Source organism: Primulina huaijiensis, chromosome 7 (assembly GCF_012295235.1).
Source record: "Primulina huaijiensis isolate GDHJ02 chromosome 7, ASM1229523v2, whole genome shotgun sequence".
NCBI classification, from domain to species: Eukaryota; Viridiplantae; Streptophyta; class Magnoliopsida; order Lamiales; family Gesneriaceae; genus Primulina; species Primulina huaijiensis.
In genome coordinates, this window is record NC_133312.1 from 3,375,430 (window position 1) to 3,402,694 (window position 27,265).

A 27,265-nucleotide genomic window follows, 5' to 3' on the forward strand; every position below is an offset into this window, starting at 1 on the left:
TTTAAATATTATATAACTGATGTTAGTTCGGGCTTCTCTTTGGTAGCACTCGATAATTAGTTTGAATTGCGTTCAAAATGAGATTGTTATTTATTCAAAACACGATTTTAGGGGGAAAAATAATTCTTCATCTCCGCCTTAACGCCATCCAACTTGTGCACATTCCATGGCAGATCTATTCTTTTTTGGGGTCGACTCATGTATTCTTCCCCATCCTCACCAACTTTGTCACCTTCCACCCTAAGTTTGATAAAGAAACTCATTGTTATCAATACTTATTTTCAAGGTTATATATAAAATTTGACTTTATGTAATTAAGTCGGACCAAAACAATTTTTTTAACATGTTAAAACTTCGCAATATAGTAAATAATATTATATTGCCATTGTCAAGTTTTGCCATATGGTCCATTTTTTCATTGGTGAAGGACGCTTTCGAAGGAGGGAAGGAAACCTTTATATATACTAGTAGTACACGCAAACTTTTATACATACTAGTAAGTAGTAATCAAGTATACGCAATACGTGTAATATAATATATGAATATTATCATTTTTTTTAAATCGACCAATGAATGAGATTAAACTTTCTAGCATTAGAAAAAAAAATGAGAATAGAAAAATATAAATTATATGAAATGAAATTTGAAGAATTTTAATGTTCATGACATGATATAACGTTACTGGAGTAAATTTTAAAAAAGATATCTTTTTAATATTTTTTTCATTAATTGTTAGCAATATTTTCAAATACTTTCAAAAGATAAAGTCACTCAGCTGCACGTATTTCTCATTCCGACCATGTTTTCTCTTCACAATATAGGCATGGTCTTCGACATCTGCACTCAAACAGTTCATCCGGTGCCTGCCGCCACAGATGCCCATTGCTAAAGCCATGAATGAATACAAATTCAAAGGTACAAAAATAATCAATGACTTGGTAACACTGCTACTAACCATTCAAAGTGATCTTCACAGCAAATTGAATTTTGAATTATTGAAAGTCCAGATTCTTTCCTGAAAACAAAAGTTCAGGAGGACTCAAGTTCAGAGCAAGAGTTAACGAGTTAACAATTTGAGGGAAGGGGAAAGAATGGGCATGTGAAATAGGAAACAATCACCTCTCCCCTTCCTGGGAACAAAGAAAATAAATCTTTAAACCCCAAAGAAATGGGATGCCGAGTCCGTACAACTTACCATGTTGCAGTGTAGACATCATAAAATTTTTCATACGCCTTGTTAAAACAGTAATGGCAAGCTAAAATATCTTTAATGTCAGTCACTCTGCATGTTGCTTTACAGCATTTTACCTATATCACATAAAATGCTCGTCATTCAAGTACTCAGAAAGTCAACAAGAATTTAAAGTAATAAATTTTCAATTGTTTGGAAGTAAATTTAGCAAGACGGACCAAAAGCATCATACAAAATGAAAAACAGCCTTTTAAAATTTTTTTTCATTATTTCAAAAAGCCATGCAGAGTAGGTGAACAATCCAATTAAGCTAGCTGCATACAAATTGCAAGGAAACAAAAAACAAATCACGTTCCAGTAGGCTTGCAAGTAAGACAACCTTCAAGGACAACTCAGAAACGAATATTTGAAACTTGGAACACTGGCCAACCATTCAGATGCTCAAACTGGCCAACCATTCAGATACTCCATTAGTACCCCTTGTATGTTCTATTTCCATTAGCTAAATAAAATGGAAATTTTTTATTCCCTTTTCCGGAAACATTTTCAAACATCTGGAAATGAAAAATGATTTTCACCTTAGTTTCAATTTTTTCCCACAGACAAATTCACACCCAATTTCACATTCCTCGCACAAGCAGCATTTCGATTGAATTGTCCATCACTCCTTGCAACAACTCTACTATTTAACTATCTTAATTCACCGTGTAACATGAAATCATTGAAATATGGCTTCTACAATAAAAATATCTTCAAACGAACGAAACCAAATGTACATCATTATTGCACCATATTAGGATCTTCATATACGTACCAAGGAAAAATTTATCTGCAAATGACCCACACAAGTCATAATGCACAGAGTAGAAGACGTGAAAAGAAAATTTTAAAATTAAGAGTCGACGACCACACTCACCATTCACCAAGTAATCACATTCACAATATAATATTCTGATTTCACTGTTAGACCATTAAAAGCAGAGAATGCATGTAAAATAATTTTACCAGACGCTCGAGTTTATATGAGTAGTATTGTTTGTGAGATGGATGGTCTCTAATATGTTCGCTCAAGTGGCCTGCACTGCAGATGTTCATGTGATCAGCTATTGCATACCTTCAACGCGTGACAAGTTAAAATAAAAACCAGAAAAAATGATGGTATCATTTATTCCATTCATTCCCATTACCAAAAGCATGCTGGTCTACAGAAAAATATAGAGAAATTGTTTCGCATCTAGAAGAGCTACCTAATTTGCATTCCATCTCGATTAATCAGTCCTAACAATGCGTATAATTTTCTAATTTTTTCATCAACAATACTGTTCAAACTGCATCAGCAATTAATTGCTAAAGCATGAAGAATTTCCTTCCTTTTTATTATGAACCAAACCCATGAACAACCGACGTGCGAACAGCAGCAAAAAGGTAAAAATAAGTACTAAAATCAGTTGAGGCTATAATAATTAGATTAAGATGCCACTATGCAGTTTGTATTTTCTAAATTATCTTTTACTTTTTTAAAATAAATAAATAACAGTCAGCTGAACAAAGGACAACCACCAAAATAAATTGCAAAAGCTATCTGATGTATTGTTTTGAATAGCAAAGGGAATTTAAACAAAGCACAGCACTCTATTACCTGTCACAAAAGTTATTGTCGCAGAATAGGCATGCAGCTAGAGTTGCTGATTTACGACATGAATTGCACTTTGCAGCCAAGAAGTTTTTTCCAATTTGGCCGCATCTGCAGAGACAGAAAGATCAGAATGAGATAACACCGTGCCTGATCTTAATCATTTAATCACTTAGTATGAAGTGAGTAAAAATCAGAGGTGGGTAGTGTTTGAAAACAAAAGTAAAAAGCTGAAAATTAGAAGTTGAAAATCAGTATCCTGAATTTCAATTAAATTAAACAAAGCTAACATGGGTTTCAGAAACACACAACTGATTTTTTTAAAGCCAAAAACCAAGAATCACCTTTTTTTTAAGTGATTGAAAGCACTCCCTAAGGCTCATATGTAAGAGTAAATTAATCAGGTTGTATTTAGGCACTTAAACAGATGGTTCAAATATTTCATCCCACACTACTTTCACAATCCCATTACAAAATCATCCCAGATTTCACTAGTGGAACTTTTAGCTTTCAAGTAACCCCTTTCTGTCATTGCAATATTATGTGGTTTGTAGCACACAATAAATACAACTTGTCCTGTACATATACATTAAAGAAAGTAAAATTTCTAGCTGTGTTCTGATTAGGGTCTATCAATCTGCATCTGCAGGACAAATAAAAAAAATGAAATTAAACAAACATAGCCTTGAGAGCTTAAGTACAAAATGAAAGAAAGCAATGCCATTGAGGGACCTTTTGTATAAATCAAGAAGATCTCTTGGTATTGAATTAAACTTGTTCTGAACAAGCGCCTGTTAAGAAGAATTTTAAAAATTATATGACTAAATATTCGTAGAACAAAAGGAATTGAATAATACTCGTGTCAATTTTATTTTATTTTGAAATACTACATGTTTAAACAATCTGCCAGATGAACTAGATTCGAAATGAGATGCATTCGCCAAACAATCTTCTGCAAGGTGCCCAGGCTTTTGGCATTTCCAACTGCAATAGGAAAGCAACATTCAAAAACAACTGCCAAAACATCTTTCTCATCCATTTACGAGGTCACACTGATGGCATCATACCACCACATGATAATAACAGCAAACTAAGAAAACACATGCATGCATCTTCTTATGCTTGATAAAACAAATGTCATTCTGCAATTAAAGCTTTCAATGGTTTCTGCTAATAAATGGTTAAAAATTACCATTCATAACTACAAAGACGGGATTTCTTCTTAGACCAATGATTCTGATAATGATCCCATTCGTCTCCACCAGATTTAGGTACTTCAAATGTACTTCCATGAGCAGAAAATAATTCAACGTGGAGTTGTCCACTTAAGGGATACTGGTAAAACACATTTCAAGCGAAAGTAAGATGAATAAAACAAAGCTGTAATCACTGGAGCAAAAGAAGAACCTGGTGGAGTTCAATGCTTCTAAGAAGTTCAGCTTTGCAGTCCATGCTGCATACATCATCATCAGTCTACATCATCGTAATACAAAAGGAAAAATAAAATGTCAAAAACAGGCACAAATATTATGTAAAATAAGACTTTAGATATCCCACCTCATTGCATATATACTCCCCATATTTCCCACATACAACACATGTGGGTTCTCCTGGTGTAGGATACCTCTGCTCACTCTGAATTTTGATTCGATCAATTTCCTCTGTACCTGAAGGAAGAGAACATATTGACTAGCTAGCCCAGAAGATAATAACAACAGGAGTTACCAAGCAAACAATAACAAAGTGAAAGCATAGAGGAACATTACCAGGTATAGGGAAGTATGGAATCTGCTCACTAGATTTCAGTCTATCTTCAAAAACAATAGTTTCTTGGTCATTTCCACATTCTGCAGAAGTACTTTTATCACCTGCATGTGCTGGTCTCGTTATTAACATAAATTAATGCAGACATTGTTATTTGAATTAGAAAAATAAAACAAAAAATCAACTTGAAGCTCGTTCTAGGAAACAAAAATATAGAAGGTTAAATAGTGGAATAAAAGGAAAGTAAGGGAAAAGGGCCAGGAGAATTTTTTTGAAGGAGTCCTTAAACTTAAACAAACCACTTCACTTGAAAGAAGCAAAGAGAACAATCACTTGAAGGAAGTCAGACCGCACCTTGGTCCTACTAATAAAGCCTCAATTACACACTAAATGCATGAACTAGATCATCGGGCCAATACAAAAGAAAAACATGAAAAAAATAATAAGTCTGATGCCGATGTAATAGTAAAAATATGCACTGAATTTTGCAATGACAACCAGCTACAGCTTATATAGAAAAAAAAAATTAAGTTTCCAGCTTTCGGTCCTGACATTAGCACTCACAACTCAATTACATGCCTACAATCAGAGGATACATTTTATGATGGTTATAAGCACAAAATAAAATATAACAACTTCCGCAGAAAAAGTGCAATAAATTCACAAACACTGCGATTTATATAATTTTTAGGAAACCTAAATGAATGCAACAAAACAAAAAAAATTTAAAGACAAGATTAAACAAAACGAAATCTTACTTTCATATCCCACCAAATTGAAAGATGAAATTGGATTTTCCTAAAACAAAATTAGTTATTAGAATGTAATTAACATACAAACAAACTAATCACTACAATAGAAATAAATGAAGCTGCTACATGTAAATTAATCCATTGAGAATACCAACACATCTGCAGTTAACTCCTGATAAGTTTGCGAAGCACATGCTTCCTTCCTGTTTAAAATTTAAATAAACGAATGAGCGTATATTACTGTAGAATAAAAAAAGATAGATTATAAGAATATTCAATATCAATTAGTTTTGATTCGATAGGATATTATTTGATTTCTGATTTTTTGGAGTTTGTTATATCCCTTGTACTATATTTAAAAGGTGTATTGTACTCTCAGAAAGATATAGAAAAATATATTTCTCCTCTCAATTTATATGGTAATATGGTATTAGAGTCGTAAGGTTCCTCCAGCTCATCTCATCGCACATTTCTTCTGATTTCTTTTTCATCATGTCCACTGAATCGTCCAAATCTTCCACCTTGTTCGATGACTCCATGGCAAAAAAATCCTTTGGGCCATCCGGGTATGTTGCTTCTCTTTCCGGAGGTGACCTCTCTTCATTCCAAATTACTGTCCATTGCCTCAATGACAGCAATTATCTTCAGTGGGCACAATCTGTGAAGATTGTGGTTTGTGCCCGCGGCAAATTAGGGTATTTTAAAGGAGAACTCCATAGTTCTCGCTTGGCTGTGAATTCCATGGAGCCTCGTATTAGCCGTCGCTATTTGTGGTTCAAAATGGCTAAATAGACATTTTTCTTGAGGAAATGAAGACGTGTGTTGCATGCAGCGTGAAACTTAGGCTCAATCTGGAAAAGAAAAGGGTTTTCGACATTCTGGTAGGCCCCAACCGTGATCTGGACGATGTGGGAGGCTGGTTGCATGGGATCCTTTCCCTTCACCCGATGATGCCTTTGCGGAGGTCTGGCATGAAGAACTTCGACGCAAAGTATCCTCACGCCTCACTGATGTTGTGCCGCAATCTCTCTCTGCTCATGAATCTTCTGTCATGGTTTCGCACAAAAATTCAACTCAACGTCAACGTCAAAACAAACGGCCTTGGTGTGACCACTGTCATCGCCCTGGCCAAACAAAGGACAAATGTTGGGAAATTCATGGCAAACCCGCAAACTGGCAGCGCCGAAAAAAATTTGATGGCCATGGAAGCAACAACGCCCAATCTGCCCAAGAACAGCCAGCAAACTCCAACATTTCAGTTCCATTCACCAAAGAACAAATTGACCAGATTGAGGAATATTGTCGCCTCCTTCGTCATACATCACTTAATACATCCTCAAGTACCACTGTTGGCTCGTGCTCCATTATCCAGTCTGGTAAAAGCCATATTGTCGGTAGCTCTTGCTTAAGTACATCTTAGATTGTTGATTCCGGTGTCTTGGATCACATGACATGAGATCCTCGTATTTTTAGTTCACACAGCTTATATACCAAAAATACAGCTGCTAAAATTGCAAATAGATCTTTAACCTTTGTTGGCATTGGTGATATTGTCTTGCCCAATGATATCACACTCAAATCAGTTCTCCTTGTTCCTTCATTGACCTACAATTTACTATCCATCAGTAAACTTACTGTTGATAACAATTGTATTGTCAAATTCTCACATGTCTCCTGTTTATTTCAGGACCTACTATCGAGAAAAACGATTGGTAGTGCTAAACTCCACAATGGTCTTTATTACCTGTTATTGCATTCGCAGTTAGCCTGGTAAGTCCATACATGCACCCACCTCGACAAGGGCATCTGGATGTAGTATATAGAATCTTGACGTATCTGAAACAAACCCCTAGGAGAGTCTTGTTCTTGGCAAAGAATGACGATCGAAATGTTAGTGCATTCACTAATGATATTGGGTAGGTTCTGTTGATGATCGAAAATCCACATCAAGATGTTGTACAAAAGTTTGGGAAATCTTGTAACTTGGCTGGCAAGAACAATCAGTGGTGGCAAGAAGTAGTGTATAGTCTGAATTCCGAGAAATGGCACAAGGAGTATGTGAGCTTATATGGATTAGGATAGTGTTGAAAGAATTAAAAAACAGAAGGTAATATGCTTCTCTATTGTGACAATACATCGACAATCAGCATAGCTCACAATGATGTCCATAATGACGGACAAAACATGTTGAAGTAAATCAACACTCCAAAAGAAAAACTCGATGGAGGGATTCTTAGTATTGAACATGTGACTATGTCTCATCAACTTGTTGATTTACTCACAAAAAGACTATCAGAATTCACTCCTGATTTTTTTGTTGGCAAGCTTGGACTCATCAATATCTACATCCAAGTTTGAGGGAGAGTGTAGAATAAAATAAATAGATTATATGAATATTTGATATTACTTGATATCAATTAGTTTTGATTTGGTAGGATAATTTAATATTTTAAATTAGGTAAGACAATATTTGATCTGATTTTTTGGAGTTTTTTATATCCATTGTACTCTGTTTAAAAAGTGTATTGTATTCTCAGAAATTTATTGAAAATAAGTTTCTCCTCTCAATTTTATAATTACACACACTATAAATGTCCAAAAGAGAAAAAGATTTAAAAAGTGAAACAGCTTATTCCTCATGTATCAGATTGCTCTTTAGAGTATTCAAATCAAATGTTCGCGAATTCGTCCGATACATAACAAGACTTACATAACTAGTTTGTCAATAAATTTATAATGTCACTTCCATTAGTCGGGGAAATAGCATTTACCACCTTCCTAAAATCCAAAAAATAACAAAATCCCTACCTAAAAACAATGGACTTTTAAAAACCAATGTTTACAAAAAAAATCAAGCACATTTACCCCATTAGCAAGGGGTGTTATCTAATCTAATTTCTAAAAAAACACAGGTTTTAAAGGCTCATTGAATTTATATAGGAGGTTTTATACTTTTTTGAGTTTTAACAGGTTACTCATGCAATTTGCCCAACATTAGCCATGATGCTTAGAAGTTCTTCATCGCATACTTACAAGAAGTATATAAAGTAAAAGGAGCACATTTTATTCCAAATGGATGTCGAGAATTTGGTCATGTCCTGTGAGTTATGTGGAGCTAGCGCATGAGAATAGCAGGGATAATAAAAATTCAAAGTATTCGGCCTCCAGAACGAGATGTTCTCATCAATATTAAACAGCAGTTTATTAAATATGTTAAAAACAACTAGAAAAACAATGACAGAGATTAAAAAAAACATTTAACGGAGTAAAATATCTTCAAGTTCGTTATTTTTAATTCCGACCATATTAAATCGTAACTTTAAGAAACTAGAGCAAACTTCAGAGCCAAATTTGTGGAATATTCATATATGCTTTACTTCCGATGAATTCGCAGGTAACCCCACACCATGAGAAAACCAATAACTATAAGAATTTCCCCAACTATAAGAAGGTAAACCTAAAAAAGCCACAAATACTTCACCTCATCTTTTTAATATATTCCTGATGAGACATGGGCCCATCACACTCTTCTGCTTCATTCTTTTGATCCACCGGCACCGGCTTCCGTTTCTGTAGGCGTTTGGGTTTCACGGCGATGGCCGGTTCATCAACTGTCGCATTTCCGGTTACGATATTGTAAGCTGTTGAAGGAAAAAGTAATAAAATATCATCAAAAAATAATCATAAAGCGTATGATGATTGAAGGAGAGGGACAAAGAATAGAATACCCCTGAGATTTTGAAGAACGGAGTTGAGATTGAATTGCTTATTGTATGCGTACGAAGGGTTTTTGTAGAAATTGCTTCTCGTCCCCATTCTGTCTCCCCCTCCCCCTCCAGGGAAAAATTACATGAAATAAACAATAAATAGTTTTCGGATGTTAAAAGGATACCATTAGCTCCGCTTCTTGCAACCAAAAAGAAAAAATAAAAAATAAAAAAAATAATAATAATATTTATGATTTTTTAAATTAATACTCAAATATGTATAATAATTATTTGAATTAATGACATATTTTTTCCTAACGAAAATCGATACAAACCATTAGAAATATGAAATTAATAATATTCACATCTTTTAAATTATATATTATATTATATTAATTGAATTATATAATATATAAATTGTCTTGATAATAAGTCAGTTTTTTTTTTTAATATACTTACCAGTTAAGAAAAATAATAGAACGCAAGTAAGGAAATGATATATTTGATATTTGAAAATTTACAATTAAATCTAAATTAATCAAATAACTATTTATCAAATTATAAATATGTATTTCATAAATTGTCATTTCATATTAATGAATAGTTTAAAGAATGAGATGGTATTTAATTTTTTGTTTAACAAGTTATTAATTTATTATATAAATGGTATTATCAAATTATGTAAAGTAGCGAGGTGCAAAGAGTAAAGGAAATTTCCGCCCATTTCAATCCCAACGATCCTATATCTTATTCTTCCCACGGTAATTAAGAACCTGTCCTTAGTCATGTAATATAAGCATCAAGGATACAGACTACAGAGCCCCTTCAAGGCAATGTTTCACTCAGCTCCAAGCTAGGAAGCAAGTCATGCGAGCCAGTTTCCGAGCTTCAAGAACTGGAACAAATAAATTTCGTCTTGTATTTGATATTATCAAACTTGACACAATTGCAAATATTTTCGAAATTTTTATCCGATAAAATTCAAATCATAATTATTTTGTTGAATGGTTTGAGAACTTTAATATTTTACAAATATTAAAAACTACACAGCTTTGAGCACGAATATCAGTTTTTTTTTTTTCGCAAAATTAAATTTTAACATGGCAAACAATTTCGATCTTTAAGTTGAGCAGAACTCAAGCTCGAAACAGTTTATTTTTTGAGCTCTGAGCTGGCTAAATATTTCAAGTTAGAGCTCTAATATTAAAAAACAATGGCTACATTCAACTAGATCAAGTTCATTCACACCCCTTATCTAAAACAGAGTAAACATACTCCTCTTCTGTTATCGCAAAAGATGGCTACATTCAACTAGATTAAGTTCACATCTGCTTGTGCACATGACACTCGGCTAAATCCAAGAGTTGAGAGCCTACTCACACGATACTAGACTCTGAGCTGCTCTTCCAACCTTAATTCACATAGAACTAGACTATGACCTTACCTTCCACACAGATTTCACATCACTTAATTGTTCCTATGAGGATCATCCTTTGTACTCATCTCCAACTTGAGCTCTATTCAAAAGAATTGATAGCTAGCGCGGTTTCTTTTGAAGATTGATAAAAACTCACTGTCACGTGTTCAAATCCACACATGTTACTTAGTTCTTGAATGTTAATGTGTTACATTTCCAATAAGTAGTCTACAATCTTTTGGCAGCAAAAATCCAGAACATTCCTCGCTTAACTGTTGATATATCTCAGCTTCTTTGCTTCTTCAAAACTAAGCTTTAACTATGCTAACCAGTAACTCATCTTCACCACTTTAATTCCAAAATCAATCAGAATCTAACAAGTCACTTGGGAAACAAACCTTTTCATCATCAAACATAATGTTCTCCAACAACAAAAGGTAAAGATCCCAGGTAGTTGTACTCTTTCATAGCAAGATCTAGGTAATATAAAAGAACTCATAACTACATGCCAGAAATAGATTCAAAATTTTCAAAGAACGTCTGATAGATATATAAAAACAACTTTAAAGTTCCCTACAAAGTTAACTGTCAAAAATTTTCCCTTCAAAAAATTTGTAGCATCAGATATTTGATCGCTGTGTAGAATGCCACCATGAACACTCTCACTCATCCCCTGATGACAATCTTTTGATCATCTCTCCGAAACCTACTACATATCCTAAAAAAGGGACCAAAAAAATAGGCTAATTAGCCAATTAGGACAGGTTAAGTCTTCATGGTATAGATTATTTGCCCCAGCATTGCACAATTCATCACCTAGCAACCTTGAAACAACACAAAAATGACAAGGCAAGTACAAATTAACCAAATTATAACCAATAAATAGCGACTGCGATTTTCATTCGATGCCACCAATTTGCAAATTATAATCAATCAGCAACTCTTCCGTTCAAAATTCCCATTAAAAATATCCCATTCAACAACAAAAGTCGATATAAACAACACCGGAGTGTTCCATGTTTCCATTATCTCATGACCACAAAGGAATTCAAAACATATTCAAAAAAATAAAAAGAAAAAAGAAGATCCGATGACAATCAAAGTTAAGATCGAATTAAACGTGGGACTTCAATCATCGTCGCCGCGTTTCTTGGGCTTGCGGTAATTCTCTTCAATATGCTTTGCGATTACAACGCCAGTGTTGAGAAGCCCCTGAATATTGGGGACTTTGTAATTCTGAGCTAAATAGACACCGAACGCTGTGCCAGCCATGAATGCGAAGCTGCTCCTTATAATGCTCATTTGTGATTCGATGCCGAAAATTTCCGAGCTTGGGACTTTTTCGTCTAGGGTTTTAGCTGCCGGTGATATATACTGCAAAGATTGCCCCTTCCCCAAGAGAAACTCTTGGACATGAAGAAATGCAGGAACTTACACATCTTTACATTCAATTAAATATTCTATCAAAAAAATACATTTTTCAAGCAAAATACAAATGATTTTATGTATTGTATGGACGTTTGTGAAAAACAATAAATTTTTTTTTAATTATTAATTTTTATTTTTATTTAAGTCTTTCTTTTAAACTAGTGATTTTTGACATATAATTAATTTAATCTATATTGAAATAAGACAATATAAAAAGTTAATAAAATATCATACTACAATTTTAGATTATTACGTATTACAATTTGAATTGATTATATTTAAAATAAATCGTGTCAAAATTGTGAAAATAAGTGAGAAAAAGTTGAAATATAAAACCTTTCAACGAAACTAATATATAATTTTCAAATGATGAACTAAAATAAGCTAAAGGAAAAAATTAAAAATAAATCATTACACCAAACTTTTTATTTATCTTTGCCCACACTTAATAAGATACTAGTAAAGATGCACACGCGTTGCATGTGTTTTTATTATTTTTGATTTGATCAAATAATATTAAAGAATTAACACGAAATTATTTTCAATTTAGAAGAGTTGTTTGATTTAAAAGGGAAGTTTTATTTAGATTTTTTCTATGTAAAATATGAAGTGACTTAAAAAGGTTTTTAGTAGGGTAAGAAGGATAATTATGAAATTAAATATTTTAGTGTCTTCTAAAATAGTTGTTCTAAAGATCTCACACTTAATAATATAGTATAGATATATATATTTACAAGATAGTTCTCTATCTAAATATTATTTTATTTAAATATTTTTTTTATTTTGAAACACCTTAGTTTATTTCAAACTTTGTTAATCGGGCAAATAGGCCCCCGATTGATTTGGGTTTGTTGGATATTAGCCAATATGGAGATTCCCTTGTATCTTGTGGGCTTGATTTCTTTCTCTTGTTTTTAGGAAGATCTTGGGCCTGATTTCTAACCCTAAATATACTTAAATTCCACAATAAGTTAAATAGAAAATTTTATATTTCAAGCTTCAAGCGTAAAATTACGTGGTCTAAATTCTAATTGTAATAATTTTTTAAAAAAAACTCGGTCTACTTCCCAGTAAACAAGGTTGATTCGCGAACACCACTAAAACATTATTAGTTTTTTTAATTACGACGCAAAGTAAAGCTTAAACACAACAATAGTAACGATTTTCTTTTCTAATCACTGATAAACGTATAAAATCTAATAAATTTTCAATTCTATAACACATAAAATACAATAATATTACCATGGGCATGTTGTCCTAGTGGTATTACCCTCTAAAGTAGGTTTCGTGTTCGAGATTCAACAGTAAATACCACTCTCTAATTATAAAAGAAATACAATAAAAATTTTTAAAATACAATGATATTTGGTTAAATAAAAACAATAGTGTGTGTGTCTAGATGTGACGTGGTTACGCGCGTAACCAATAGTTTTGTATAGAATAAATTAATTAATATGTATTTCTGTATATGTTATTTTTTTTAAAAAAATTAACTAAATATTTTAAAGATGGTACATACCAGCTTAGTCACGTACATTGTATTTGTATAATTTCACTTAAAATAACACAAAAAAAAAAAAATTGGGTCACACGGATTTAAAAATAATAAAGAGGACTGGCCCCTCTACTAAATAATTCAATAATTTTTATACCAAGTCAATTAGCATTGCTAAGTGAAATAATTAAAAAAAAAAACAATAACAATTGAATATGGGAAAAGATAAATTCATGGTCCCAAAAAAGATTAAGGCAATGATATAAAGCATTAACGCAGTTCATAAGTTTGAGCTAGTTGATGTATAAATTAAAAATATATACTAAACAACACATATTATTAAAATTTAAAACTTGCGAACCGACCGACCTATCATGTGTAATAAACTATTGACAAAAATTAACTTTCGATGAAAGAGTGACGCGACACATCATTTATTAAATAATCAAAGAGTAAGTGGGAGGGGAGAACTAATTTAATGAAGCTACGAAAAATTATATTGGTTCATTTTTGTCCTGGTCTACGGTATAATCATGCTGCCCTAAAGTTTAGTCATTAAGAAATATAAATTTAGACAAGATTTGGCCTAATTTCCTTGACTTGTGAGTATGAAACCAATGCCCACTTGCTTTATACTTGATACTTGCAGAAATAAATATTAGGGGAAAAATAAGCAAAGTTAATGTGTCCAAAAATGGCAGGCCACATTAAAACAAGGTAAAAACTTGTGTGAGGCAGTTTCACGAGTCGTATTTTGTTAGACGAATCTCTTATTTGGGTCATCCATGAAAAAATATTATTTTTTACGATAAAAGTATTACTTTTTATTGTGAATATCGATAGGGTTGACCCGTCTCACAGATAAAGATTCGTGAGACCGTCTCACAAGAAACCTACTCTTAAAACAAAGTAATAAAGTATTAAAGTGTGAGGCGCAATCAAACACGACCCATGTGGTTTGGAGCAAGTTTTATGAATAAGAATAGTTTTAATAAATCAGATTTCAAGAAATGATATAATATACTGCAATAAGTAATATTTTATTAAACTTTTTAGCATAATACTTATAGTTTCACGGAATGTTCTCCCCACTCAAATTAGAAGCATTTCATTTTTCAAATAATATTTATAAACATTTTATATTATTGAAAACGACTTATAATATATACACACAGAGAGAGACACAAAGTAACAAGAGTTTTAAAATGGGATTTTTGGGGGAAAAGAGAAGAGAGAGAAGATATCTATCTATATATGAAGTTAAATCTCCAGCGAAAGGTTGAATAAGACCGGACTTGTAAGTTGCAAGAATGGGACCAAATTGCCCAATGCAAGTGGTCCCTTCTCAACAAAGTAGCCAAGAAAATCATTCAGGAGATTAATTTTGCTCAAGCGACTAAGAAGAAAGTCCAGATTGAATGATTGCTCTAAAAAAAACTTTAACTAATAAGAATGGCATGAACAATATACGGCAGACCAAATGCCAATAATATTAACATTACTCAACCTGCATCATGACCCTAGCCACGAGGGCATATGTAGCCAACTTTGACTCATCGACAACGGAGCATCTGCCGTGAGAGCATTTGTTGTCATGCATAGGCCAACATTTTAGGACAAGGTGGGACAAAATATCTTAAAAACAAGGTTGGATCATGTATTTTGACCGAAGTTTATAACATCCAGAAGAAAACAAAACAGTACATATGCTATGTATCCCTTGCATGAGGAAATAATCACATGTGACTTAATGATATAAACTCTCTGATGGCAAAATATAACGAGTTTGTATGCAAATATTTTCTTTTGATAGAATGCAGCCAACGCATCCTTTTATAGCAAGTAATTCCAACACAGAACTAGACATACAGCTCAAGATCAAGCAAGTGCTATTTAAATGAGGAAAGATTGCATGCAACTAAAGATGACAAGATGTAGTTGCAACATATAAAACCATTCATCTTTCATAAGGTACAGTCACCGCGCCATTCAAGTTACCAATAATTATGTAGCAGTAAATCAGAATTTGATCAACACAAACACGAGAGGATTATATCGTCAAAGTATGTTGAGATATCAGAATGAGCCACAAGTTTGGAAGCAAATATTTTATTTCACCAGATAATAGATAATAAGGTCCTCCGAAGTCTAGGCTACATGGATTAATGAATATGAGTAGATAATAATGAAAAAAAACTGCAAGTAAAGCTCACATTCAAAGTTACTGACATGATTAACTTGGCCTCTACTAAGCAATCCAAGCATTTTCAACAAGTCCAAGCCGAAACTGATATGAGCTTGCATTGTTGCCAGCATAGCACAAGCGATGCCTGCCACCTCTCTACATGAAATCCTCTAACTTGAGTTCTTTTCAGCACACATTCAGCTTGAGTTTCAGAAAAATTACTAATCGGTGCAGGCAAGAAGCCAGCAGTAGTAAATAGGTTTCTCCATGGTGGCATTATGTCTGGGTAGAAAAGGCGGCCCAAAACCGTGTTTTCGATCCTAGGTTGGAAAAGGAACTTTTGGATTTTGTTTACAGAAACAGAATCCATGTTAGCAGCATCAACCGAGTCAAGTAAAGCTTCATAGTACCGAAGAGTGTGAAGAATATGATGCGAGAAAGGGAGGTCAGTTCGCTCAAATCCACGGTCCAATGAGACTATGATTTTTGGAGAAAGCTTCTTTATAAGACAAATATATGAAGGGAGTGAAGAGAGGCAACTTGTGAAGGACCATATGGGGAAATTCACAGCAATGGCCTCACTCTCTGATGACCTAAACAATGGCACAGAGCCAGAATTTGGATCAAAAGAATCAATATTCACCACATCAAGCTCAAAATTAATTCCAAGGTCATTAGCAAATTGTGCTAAGTTTTCGTGCATAAGGCTAATCTCAATCTCATGGTAATTACATGGAGAGACGAAGGCTGTTATCTTTAAAGAAGTCACCCCACCATTTTTTCTTGGAAGCTCTTGCAAGAAAGAAGACCAATGAGCACCAAAACCAATATCAAAATCTATTACATGTATATGTTCTGCATCATCAAGGGCTTCGAGAAATGCCTGGTTAGCAGTAAAATTCGTGAATTGGATAACTGGAGAAACTTCGGAGAACACCTTATAAGCACCCATCTTGAACATACCATCAAATGGTGTCAGAATTCTTGGAGGTATGGCAGCAATGTGGTTGGGCACCACCAACACTGACTGCAAAGCCTCTTTCACACAAATAGCAGATCTTAGAAATGGTTCTGCAGTTGGAGAGAGTAATTGATTGAGCCGCGCCAATATCCCTTGCGCGATAGAGAAATTTCCAGCCATCAACGACTCAGCCGCCTTGTAGAGAAGGTCACATACAAGTTGTTGCTGTTCATTTGGAATTGTACTCATTTGCCCCAAACAACCATCTACTGTCCCATTTTTGGGAACCAAAAATGGTTTCTTCTTGAGGTCTTCCAAAGGTTGCAGAATTTGAGGTGACTGTTGCTGTTTCATCATCAATAGTTCAAGACTAGAATCTACAAATTGAACACTGCGGTTCGGAGATAATAACTTTGAGCTAAAGATGCCCACATTCAGGTGATTCTGGCATGGCTGTAGCCTGTGTTGCTGCACTTGTTGAGTACCAAAAATTGATGGGTTAAAGTTAGTCACGCTCAAATTTGCTGCATTTTGAGCCAGGGACGTATTTAAACCTGCCTGTGGATTAAAAATCTCAGGTTGGTCCTCTAAAGTCTCATGCTGATGTTCAAATACTGTACCAGGAGCCAAACATGCCCAAGTGTTGACAATGTTTTGGCCAAGCACACAATTTGAATCCAAACCAAATAAATCCTTATTGTCATTAAACAAAATCCCAGATTCAGAGAGGCTCAAAAGAGGAGTATTATAGCTAGAGAAATCATTACCCACAGCCACAGAACCATAGAAACCAGTAGATTCATGGCTCGTATCCATGGCCCCAAAACCCGTATTGCATTGAAACTCATTTTGATTTCCTGCTTGCAAAAACAGCTTCAAGATCTCACTTTGACAGGCAGCAGATTCAGACACGTTCTCCCTTTCTCCAACGCCAAGACTGAATTTTTCAGAGAGCCAATGGCCGCCAAGCTCCAGGCCACCATTATGAACGGACTGTGGGTCAACAAAATATCCCTCTTCCCCGCCGCCGCCGGTGGTTGCAGAGGTTACCATTGTATGCTTATTCGCAGCCATAATACCTGCTTGGGCGGCATTATTGAATGAAGGGAAAGTAGATGTGGAGGTGGAGGGGCTTGGACTCCTTGTATCCAGCACGGAAATTGGCTCAATCTTCGTAAAGGTTCCATCTTTCTTGAAACTTGCTTCAAAAGTTGAAGAAGCGAAGTCACCACCAGCACCTTTGGCTTGTAAATTGTTGTAATTATACTGCATTTCTATCATCTACGAATCCATTAAAAAAAACCAACAATAAAGAATAACAATAAGGTCAAAGAAAGATAGATTAAGAAGGGGCAACAAGAAACAAGAAAGTACCATATATATCTGGGCCAAGTTTCGTTCCTCGTAAACTGTTCCTTCTTCCTTCTTCCACGACGCTTAGAAACGGGTTTACTGAAGAAGATAATGCGGTAAAAATCAAAGCCAAGAATCTCTTGAAGAACCCATTAGCCCTAGGAGAAGGAGCTACACACCTTCAACCAGTCTCTTGAAATTTTCATTCTGAAGTCCATCCAGGTCCTCCTAGTCTCTTCCCCTCTCTCTCTATAGATATATGAATCTTTGTAATTCCTCTGACATTATAAGTTTTATATAATAATAAATATAATAATGTTTCTCATTTCATCCATATGTAAAATTTGAAGTGTGTTTACTGATTTCGTTTTTTGGTTTTCCCCTGGATTTTACTTTTTACTTTTTCCTTTTCGCTTGTTATGGGCTAATAGGGACATAGCAGCAGTAGTGTGTACTCCTCCCTGTTTGGCCATGAATGAGTGTATCATAAAAAAAAGGCAATAAAGTGGAACTCCCCCGCTGCCCATTTCCCTCTCTAGTCTCCATCTCTCGTTTTCACCCTCTATCTGCTCTGCCATTTTCTCTCTCCACAACATTTTTGTTGCTTGAGGCCTGCCTGCCTGCCTGCCTCTTGGACCTTCCTGTACCGTTTTCGCTAGCTTAGCTTGGCCCAATATTTCGACAAATATCATATATGATGTTAGCAGGCTAAATTGGGTGAGCTTAGTGGGTGATTTATCGGATCAGATTAGCGCTTCACCGATGATCTCCGGATTGAATTATCTACACACTTTTAAGAACAAAGAATGTTAGTAGGGTGCCGAAGGCGTGTCCGCTCATGCTTAAGTTAGTCAAGTGTTTAAAGTGCAATATAAAGAGTATATATTGAGTGCTTGTGAAAAGTATTCAGTTAATAGAATGTTTTATTATCAGGTAAACATGAGTATTATGATCAGGTAAACATGTATATTTATAAGGGAGAAGTCAACAATTGATTATCTTGTTCTCAGTGTCCGACCACTCCTCATTGCAGGATGATTGTATATACCCAGCCTCATGACATCATCACAACTGATATTGCTTTTGGTCTTGCCACATCACTCATATATGTGTTGAATGACATACTAATGATTTCAAAGCATGGCTTCCCCCACACGTGGACCTAGAATCTTCGACTGTCCCGAAGTGCTCGGGTAGTGATCGTGATGTGAGAACAGACATGACCCTAATCCGTTAAGTATTATTGCATTGCTCGGGCCAAGATAAGAGTTCCTCCTGACTTGAACATGCACTGGTCTGATCAGGTTCATGGTTGTTACAAACCCATATATGGTTTACAAAATAACACTCTCTTTACCCGGACTGGTTCTTACCCCGATTTCTTTTATCTTTTCGATCTATCCCCTGCCCGAGTTTCAAGATGACTCGAGCGCTTCCCAGGGTTCAATATATTTTAGTAATTATTGAGTAATTTTATGATCATCATAATGAAAAATCTACAACTTCAGTGAGTACATGAAACAATCAATCCCATATATTGTTTTTCTTGCAAATTAATCAAATAAAACAAACATTGTCAAGACACATTTTTTTTAGTAGAGAGATATGTTTGTTACAAATTTACAATTACATCTCTAACCTTATACTTCATTTTAAATTTGGGATCATATTTGATGATCTACAAATGATGGGCTAATAAGATGCATTCAAAAAAAAAAAACTTTTTATTTATATTGCATTGCTGTGCTTTTATTATTCGAAACAATATTTCATTAGATGCAAAAAAAATACCCGTAAAATTATTATTCGAAAATCAATTATTCTATAGATACGAAGATTTTATTCAAAGAAAAAATTAAGAAGAATTGTTAAATAGTTATTCACATTTCGAAAATTAACTAAAACTACAAATAACAAGAGAAGGAGTTGTTTATTTACACTCCTTGATAAATAAATGAAGAAGCAAACTGATTCTCAGTTCTTGAGTTTTTTAAAATCCTCCCTGGTGATATCCTCATAAGAGTCTGGGTCATGGATGACCTGAGATATCAAATGGATAGTCCAAAAAAGAGTCAACGTGCAAAAGGTTTTCTTCAGCAGCCGGACAGGTGAATGCCGGGACATCTTCTACCCGAGTTACCAGATGTTCGGGCTCTCACACAAACTCCCGGGAACTCTCTACCCGGACTACCTCGAGAAGCGCACCTCACTCTAGTGTATCAGTATGTGCTACCTTGTGCTTAGCAATCATTTTTATCAGTAAGAGACTTGTAATATTATTAAGAAATGTGAAAATCATTTGTTACAAGGTTTACCAACCAAAACGGAAGATTCCCGAGCTCCCACACAAAATGGAATGTGCAATTGTATTCACTGATCTTCGCATGTGATTTATTCTTATCTCTCACCAAGATTTAAGTAGCTTACAAACTTCATTTGTAATTACACTTGTGTAGCTCAAATCTTCACTTGTGTAGCTCAAATCTTCATCTGAGGAAGTGACTGCTTGCACTGCCAGTAAAAAGTCTGTAGTGGCTTCTTGAATATCTAATGAGTGATCTTTCGCCTTCCTTAGCCCCACTCTCATGGCTTCAAGTTCCGCATATACAACCGACGGGGTTTTCTTTATTTGACGTCCAAAAGCTAGCACAATATGCCCCTCGTGGTTACATATTACTCCACCAACCGAGTAAATATTTGGGTTCTCATTGTAGGCCGCGTCTGTCTCTAGCCCACGTAGATGGTTATTCTCTGGTCTTTGCCATCTGCTTTGGGTGCTGTAAGTGCTATGAGTTGATGCAATGCTAATAGCTGTGCATGCATCTTTGTATTCGTTTAACAGGTGAGTGCTCCAATCTGCTCCGACCTTATCTAAGTTTCGATCTTCTTTGTGTAGGAGCTGTAGCCTCTCATGCCAAACTGCCCTGGTACGAACCATTGAATGCCAAATGCCTTGGTACGAACCACAAAAATTCAAAGTCCTTCCGATCAAGTTGCTCCTTCATCCACAAGAAGATCTCCACAATATCATATCTTTTGGCCCTTTTGAGAATTTGTTTGAATGCAGTATTTTTCCGACAAGATTTCATTGTCGGACACCAAAATAAAGCGTGGTCGGTTGTATTAGACCCTGATTTGCAGAGTTGGCATTGGCCATGGGCTGGTACGTGATGAACAAAGAGAGTTATCTCTATGGGGATTATGTTATGAAGAGTTCTCCACCAGAAAATTTGGACGTCGGAGGGATCGAGAGTGCCCATAGAAATTTCCACCAACTTCTCGATTGAATCTTGGAGCAGTTCAGGGGCTTCATAGTATCCTATATCCATTCTATATCTATCCTGCACCGAGTAGAATCTTTTCGGGTCGTGCCTTCAGAATCTAGAGTCTTCTGTTAGCTCACCTGCAATTGGGATGGTCCTTATTTCATCAGCAATATAGGAGGGGAAGAGTTGGCGTATCACCATTTCATTCCAGGCTCCCTCATGAATAAGAGAGTTAATAGATTTGTTGTTGGTCCCATGTGCAATAATTTGAGATAATAAATATGAAAATAAAGAATAACTGGACACCGAGATTTACGTGGAAAACCCTTTAAAATTATTATGATAAAAACCACGAACAAGATGAAAAGAATTCCACTATAATATTTTTATGGTGTACAACCCACTCACTGTGTTTTCAAAGAGAACACATATTCTCTTAATACAGGTGAACAAAACAACTCACAAATATTATAGAACTAAGCATTCAAATGCTATAAAATGAAAGAAAACTCGAAGAAATGATATATAACAATGAGAGGAGGGAGCTCCATCAAAACGCGTTCCCTTCAGAAGCAAATAACATATTCGAATTCTCCACTTTCCATTCAAAGAAGTCTACCCCTACTTTAATACATTTAATGCACTGTATGTGATGTCATTCTTTGCCGACATTTGTATGGTTCCTGGTTACTTAGTTCAGGCATGGGATTCGGTAGCCAGGGATCCTTTTATCCCAAAATGTCTGAATCCCTCTTCTTGTTACCAACTCGCCAACTAATACCCTTCACTATCAGCTGCCTACTCCATATAATAGATCTCCATATGAAAGACGAATTATTCCCAATGTTGGCATCCATGATGTCTTGGTGCTTGAAATATCTCGCTTTCAGGAAACGCGCTTCCAGGGACTCCAGATTAGGAATTATTTCCCATATTTGTTTTGTTAGAAGAGCTTTGTTGAATGATTCCAGCTGGCGAAAACCCATTCTCCCCAAGCTTTTTGGTTTGCAGAGGGACTTCCAGGTTTCCAGTTGTTTCCTTCCATTAACTTTCCCCCACCAAAAGTTCGAGCATTCTTTTTCGACCGCATCTAGAATGGATTTTGGGATGCGGAAGCAAGACATTACGTAAACATACATTCAATTTCCATTTTAAGAAAAAAATGTCTTTAGTTTAAATAACAAAAAATTAAAATTAGAGGGTGTGGAAAGTAAATTTTTTTAGATCTAAATATTTATAACAAAGGGAGATGAAAAATATTTTTCTAGGATCCAAGAGAATAATAAATAATATTTTTTATATTTTTTATTATTATAACATATTTCATATGAAAATTTATGTATTGTCATAATCTTCATAAATAACTATCATTTTGGCACACATAAATGTGTGAGAATTTGGAAGAACACGTAGTGAGATTAAATTATTTTAGCTACACATTAAACAATATCTGTTTGGTATTTAAAAAATAAAAAATGAGATAGTAACGTTTTTAATTTAGTAATTTTTTTTATATATCATTGTATCGTACATCTCTCTCTTTTTTTGGCTAGTTGATTGTTGATTTCTAAAACTAAGGTTGTGATATAGACGATGGTAGAAAAAATTTAGTTTTTTTCTTTGAAAAAAATTAAAATGAAATTTATCATTTTTTAAATTTGGGGAAAAAAGTGGTTTTATATATAGAAAAAAATTAAAATAAATTTATAATATGATTATTTATTTAGAATATATTTATTCAAATTTTTTTTTTCTATATTTTCTCCTTAAAAATAGGAGTAAAAGATTTCTAACAAGTCCAGTTTATAAAAATCAAACTTTTTTTATTATATAAATAGAACATCGTTGTAATTTTAAATAAGATTTTATCAAATTAATAGAAATTTAATGGCTCTACTTTAGTTAATAGGATAATTCAACTTTAATTAAATAGTGAGATTTATCAAACATATAATAATAATGACTAAAATAATATGTTCACGGTATAAAATATGAAAATTATTGATTTATCAATTATTATTATTTGAATCAGATTTATAAATTATTTTAATTCCTTTGATTAGTAATGTTTTTATGTTATTATTAGTACTAAGTTATAAAAATACTTTGGTAAAAAATTGTGTGAGACGACTCATGGATCGTATTTTGTGAGAATGATCTCTTATTTGAGTCATGCATAGAAAAATATTATTTTTTATGCTAAGAGTATTACTTTTTATTGTGAATATCGGTACGGTTGATCTATCTCACAGATAAAGATTCGTGAGACCGTCTTACAAGAGACCTACTCAAATACTTTTATACAATATTATTTATTTTTATGAATATTGAACAAACAGGCATAAGAAGAAAACTTGTTCCAATAATTCATCCCCTCACTTTGAATCTAACACATGTATTTTTCGTAAATTAAAGGATCACATTCGATCAAAGTGGAAAAGGATAAAAAGGAAACAATTAAATTACCCCTATTTTTCATTTTAAATTTTTGTGATTTTCCACATATCTTTTGGAGTAAACAAAGTTGGATAATGATAAAAGATTTGGGTACCCAATATTATTTTATGTATATGGTGTATAAACGATCAGCAATCTTCGAAAACCAAGTTGAAAAACAAAGCCCATCATTCAAGAATTACTTCCAAACACTTCTCATCGGTTCCCATTATCATTTATTAAATCAATCGTCTTTCTCATACAAAAGGTTCGTGTTTTCTTTTTTCTAATATTGATCTATCATCTTTTTCAATGTCCAACCTTTTTTTATTTTTTCTGTAATTTCATTAAATTCTTGGGGTTTTTTTTGTGTGAAAAATAAATTTTTATGAGATAGAGGTGGGTTTAATTTTTCGATACCCTAGTCGGTGAAGGGGTTTCTTTGAGTTCTTGACCCGTGATTGTATTTGTTAATTATCTTATGATACACGTTTCCGATGTTCCCCATGAATTGAGTTTGACTTTTTCGGGGTACGAAGTTTCGTTGATTTTCTTTGATTAGTTGATTTTTATGAGTTAAAGTTTTGATTTTTGAGCAGTGATATTGAGGTGTAATGGCGAAGAGTTCATTCAAGCAAGAACATGATCTCGGTTTGTACTGCCGTTTGTGAAATATGTTTTTATCACAATTAAAGTTTCGTTTCTTTTCTTGTTGGTTATTTTTCTTCGAAGTTCTGACATGTTTCACTTTGTATTTGTTCAGAGAAAAGGCGTGCCGAGGCTGCTAGGATTAGGGAGAAATACCCCGACAGGATTCCTGTGAGAATTCAGCAATTTTTCTGTGTTGCTGCCGTTTGTAATTTTGGTGTTTTCTTCTGATAGTTATGTGACTGACTATATAATTTTGTACTTAATGTTTGTGATTTTTTTCAGAATCACTTGCTTTTCAACCTTATTTGACAAATTTCTTGGACCGTATCAATATTTGTATCTTATTACCAATGAGTTCTGCGCCTTAAGAGAGCTATTTATGTATGAGTTTTGTGAGCATAAACAAAAGGAAAACGACTGTTTTCATTACACATTATGTAAATTAAATTTATATTGATAAAAATTAAGACATACACAACACACGACGGGCATGCTTCCTTACAACATTCTTGAATATTTAAGAGTTGCTCCTATCTCATATTTTCGTTTGTCTATGTAATACCTTTACTGAGATATGTAAGAAGTCTCGTTTCCTGCAATTGATGCCATCTGTGATATCTTACTGTTTGTGTTGTGTCAGCTATTAGTGCCTCAACTTTCTTTTATTTTTTAATTTTTCCCCTCTGTCAATGTTAAACTGAATATGGAAATCTTGTAACTTTGCATTCATGAAGTTGAAGATTACAGCCTGAAATCTCATGTGAAGTCAGTTAAGAGTAAATTAATTTTCTTGTGTTCTTGTGATGTAGGTGATTGTTGAGAAAGCAGAGAGGAGCGATATCCCCAACATTGACAAAAAAAAGTAAGCATTGCCTCCAAAGTTTGTGATTTCCACTTAATTTGACTCCGTTATAATATATTGTTAGCTTAAATTATCTTATTGATAATCTCTTACATAAAGTTATAGTGAGATGGGATTATATTTATCTGGAGATGCTCAAAATTGATACTACTGAAGGGTAAATGTTTGTTTTTGAAAAAAGAATTGAAGTAAAAGGTAGAAGAGGTTGGTACAGAGGGACTGAATTTGAAATTTCAATTATGTGCTATTGCTTAAAGATTTATGCACCACAAAAGTTGTTGACTTGTTTCTATCGAACTATCGAAGGGTGTTTCTGGGCCTAGTATCTCCTTGAGCTCGCCCATTTGGAGACCTGATAGTTTTACTTGCTTTGTTGATTTGTAAATATGATATCACATAAAGTTTAAAACTGCGAAGTTATTTAAGTTGACTGCTATTTGGGGGTTATAACTTCTTGTTCAACTTTAACACTATTCTGGTTACTTAATGTAATGTGACATTATTTGAGTTATCGAATATTTCTCATGAAAATGTCGGCTGTATCATGACTGTCGTTACCTTCTCCAGTTGAAAATAACCAAATGTCTTCTCTGATGTTGTGTTATAAACTATCGTATCTGAATGTTTTGTCAACGTTATGCATCTTTTGTTATCTGTGTCTGCTGACAGTTCGTTGATCAAATTTAGCCCAATATGATGTACAAAAATTGTCTTAAATTTGATTTTTTTTATATCTAAAACAAAGGCAATTGTTGTTTCATCAATGTGATCATGAACTAATTCCTCCATTTTGAGATTCACATGTTCGTCATTTTTAGTCAGACCATGTGCAGACGTCTTAGCTGAGATTCTGAGAATTTTCGACGCATAAAGCCAAGGAAATGGGTTTTATTTATATACTTGGGAACATGGTGGTAGTTTGAAATTGTGTTATCGTCAGTTCAATATTATGTTGCACGGGTTGTCTTTATGATGTGCTTACCAGTTTTGAAAGTGAAACCTACATTTGATGTTTGCTAGGGCTTTTGTCTACTCATAACTCGAAGGTTTTTGGAAGAGTTATTTATCATTGTTCTTATAAAAAAAGAGAAGTTATTTATCATTGTTGCTAGCTAATTTTAAATTATGTTTCAGAATGAATTTGAAAGTTGATGTGTTATGAAGTAACGTTGATTAACGGTTGAAATCGTGTTTGAATGGTTGGTTTCAAATGTGAAATATTATTCCAATAACATGTTTAAAAATATTTAAATAGTTCGATTTTTTTTTGAATTGGAGCGAGTGTTGCATTTCTACTCAAGAGGCCAACAAAGAAATCCGAAGTTGTTTCTTTCGGAGACGGATGACTAATCATCACAATATCGTTCATTAAGTACCAGTCTAAGCGCCTTTTTCTTATTTACTTCCGGAATTTGTTTGTTTTTCTATTTCTTTTTCCTTTTGTTCGTGATTTGAGGTAGGACCATCTAGTTCCTTTAAGCCAAGAATTTGGATGGTTGAAGGAATGATACCCGCTCATTGTCGACTGCCTTACCGATATTTTCCCATATGTGCACAAAGTTGTAAACCGTGTCATCATATTCTAAACGATTACAGGTATCTCGTGCCAGCTGACCTGACTGTCGGGCAGTTTGTCTATGTTATACGCAAAAGGATCAAACTGAGTGCAGAAAAAGCAATTTTCATCTTCGTGGACAATGTCCTACCCCCTACAGGTAACCCATTTAGTCGACATCTTACTGTATAATGATAACAACACTGTTATGTTTTATAAGCTTCTTGCTGTCTTCATTGTTCAGGTGCTATAATGTCAGGAGTATACGACGAAAAGAAGGATGAAGATGGTTTCCTCTACGTTACATACAGCGGAGAGAACACGTTTGGGAACCATTTTCTGCCATAACTTCCTTACACGATTCAGGCTTTGATCTCTTGAACAAGGCTTGCTCTATTTCATTATGCTGATAATTCTCTTTAATGTGCTTACCTAATGTATAGCATTAATATGTGTATAGTTTCCTTTTCTTGAAGACGGTTGATCGACGCAACAATTTCCTGGTTCCGAATCAAGAACAATTTAATAAGCATTCTTGTTCATGCTTGTGTTGATTTCCTACTCTGTTTTTTGTTTCTTTTACTTGAACACATACCTGGCATATTGTG

General features: G+C 34.2%; 5 protein-coding genes across 8 annotated transcripts; 1 reads left to right on the forward strand and 4 right to left on the reverse strand.

Moving 5' to 3' along the window:
* Positions 1 to 663: 663 nt before the first annotated feature.
* Positions 664 to 9,219, reverse strand: LOC140981158 (uncharacterized). 3 transcript variants are annotated; one of them, XM_073447455.1, is made up of 15 exons: positions 9,070 to 9,219; positions 8,823 to 8,982; positions 5,493 to 5,544; positions 5,348 to 5,387; positions 4,592 to 4,693; positions 4,383 to 4,492; positions 4,233 to 4,298; positions 4,018 to 4,160; positions 3,716 to 3,809; positions 3,558 to 3,616; positions 2,832 to 2,936; positions 2,198 to 2,306; positions 1,196 to 1,308; positions 956 to 1,015; positions 664 to 863 (listed from the first exon to the last, which is right to left on the reverse strand). In XM_073447455.1, exons 1-15 carry the CDS (start codon positions 9,155 to 9,157, stop codon positions 755 to 757), a joined length of 1,410 nt encoding a protein of 469 aa, XP_073303556.1. In that variant the 5' UTR covers positions 9,158 to 9,219; the 3' UTR covers positions 664 to 754. The 3 variants fall into 3 exon arrangements, with proteins under 3 accessions (XP_073303556.1, XP_073303558.1, XP_073303557.1); XM_073447457.1 differs by having other exon boundaries at positions 665 to 863; positions 2,198 to 2,273; XM_073447456.1 differs by having other exon boundaries at positions 709 to 885.
* A 2,106-nt stretch (positions 9,220 to 11,325) lies between these two features.
* Positions 11,326 to 11,916, reverse strand: LOC140981272 (uncharacterized). The gene has a single exon (XM_073447626.1). It carries the CDS (start codon positions 11,765 to 11,767, stop codon positions 11,594 to 11,596), a length of 174 nt encoding a protein of 57 aa, XP_073303727.1. The 5' UTR covers positions 11,768 to 11,916; the 3' UTR covers positions 11,326 to 11,593.
* A 3,511-nt stretch (positions 11,917 to 15,427) lies between these two features.
* On the reverse strand, positions 15,428 to 18,064 carry LOC140980382 (scarecrow-like protein 22). The gene is made up of 2 exons (XM_073446171.1): positions 17,909 to 18,064; positions 15,428 to 17,808 (listed from the first exon to the last, which is right to left on the reverse strand). Exon 2 carries the CDS (start codon positions 17,804 to 17,806, stop codon positions 15,656 to 15,658), a length of 2,151 nt encoding a protein of 716 aa, XP_073302272.1. The 5' UTR covers positions 17,807 to 17,808; positions 17,909 to 18,064; the 3' UTR covers positions 15,428 to 15,655.
* Positions 18,065 to 21,881: 3,817 nt separating this feature from the next.
* LOC140980798 (uncharacterized mitochondrial protein AtMg00310-like) lies at positions 21,882 to 22,277 on the reverse strand. Its single transcript, XM_073446843.1, has one exon. The coding sequence runs from the start codon at positions 22,275 to 22,277 to the stop codon at positions 21,882 to 21,884; it is 396 nt and encodes a 131-aa protein (XP_073302944.1).
* Positions 22,278 to 23,648: 1,371 nt separating this feature from the next.
* On the forward strand, positions 23,649 to 27,199 carry LOC140980730 (autophagy-related protein 8f). 2 transcript variants are annotated; one of them, XM_073446763.1, is made up of 6 exons: positions 23,649 to 23,854; positions 24,187 to 24,240; positions 24,353 to 24,408; positions 25,050 to 25,102; positions 26,699 to 26,817; positions 26,902 to 27,199. In XM_073446763.1, the coding sequence occupies exons 2-6, from the start codon at positions 24,204 to 24,206 to the stop codon at positions 27,003 to 27,005; spliced, it is 369 nt and encodes a 122-aa protein (XP_073302864.1). In that variant the 5' UTR covers positions 23,649 to 23,854; positions 24,187 to 24,203; the 3' UTR covers positions 27,006 to 27,199. The 2 variants fall into 2 exon arrangements, with proteins under 2 accessions (XP_073302864.1, XP_073302863.1); XM_073446762.1 differs by having other exon boundaries at positions 23,656 to 23,857; positions 24,189 to 24,240.
* Positions 27,200 to 27,265: the final 66 nt, after the last annotated feature.

What these genes read in the sequence shown, in the direction of transcription:
- LOC140981158 (XM_073447455.1), bottom strand. Translation starts at nt 9,157, where the DNA reads ATGGGGACGAGAAGCAATTTCTACAAAAACCCTTCGTACGCATACAAT. An exon ending in CGTTCTTCAAAATCTCAGGG is followed by an intron (nt 8,983 to 9,069) that starts GTATTCTATTCT and finishes TTCCTTCAACAG; the next exon opens with CTTACAATATCGTAACCGGA. An exon ending in CATATAAACTCGAGCGTCTG is followed by an intron (nt 1,309 to 2,197) that starts GTAAAATTATTT and finishes TATGTGATATAG; the next exon opens with GTAAAATGCTGTAAAGCAAC.
- LOC140981272 (XM_073447626.1), bottom strand. Translation starts at nt 11,767, where the DNA reads ATGAGCATTATAAGGAGCAGCTTCGCATTCATGGCTGGCACAGCGTTC.
- LOC140980382 (XM_073446171.1), bottom strand. Translation starts at nt 17,806, where the DNA reads ATGCAGTATAATTACAACAATTTACAAGCCAAAGGTGCTGGTGGTGAC.
- LOC140980798 (XM_073446843.1), bottom strand. Translation starts at nt 22,277, where the DNA reads ATGTCTTGCTTCCGCATCCCAAAATCCATTCTAGATGCGGTCGAAAAA.
- LOC140980730 (XM_073446763.1), top strand. Translation starts at nt 24,204, where the DNA reads ATGGCGAAGAGTTCATTCAAGCAAGAACATGATCTCG. An exon ending in AATACCCCGACAGGATTCCT is followed by an intron (nt 24,409 to 25,049) that starts GTGAGAATTCAG and finishes CTTGTGATGTAG; the next exon opens with GTGATTGTTGAGAAAGCAGA. An exon ending in CAATGTCCTACCCCCTACAG is followed by an intron (nt 26,818 to 26,901) that starts GTAACCCATTTA and finishes TTCATTGTTCAG; the next exon opens with GTGCTATAATGTCAGGAGTA.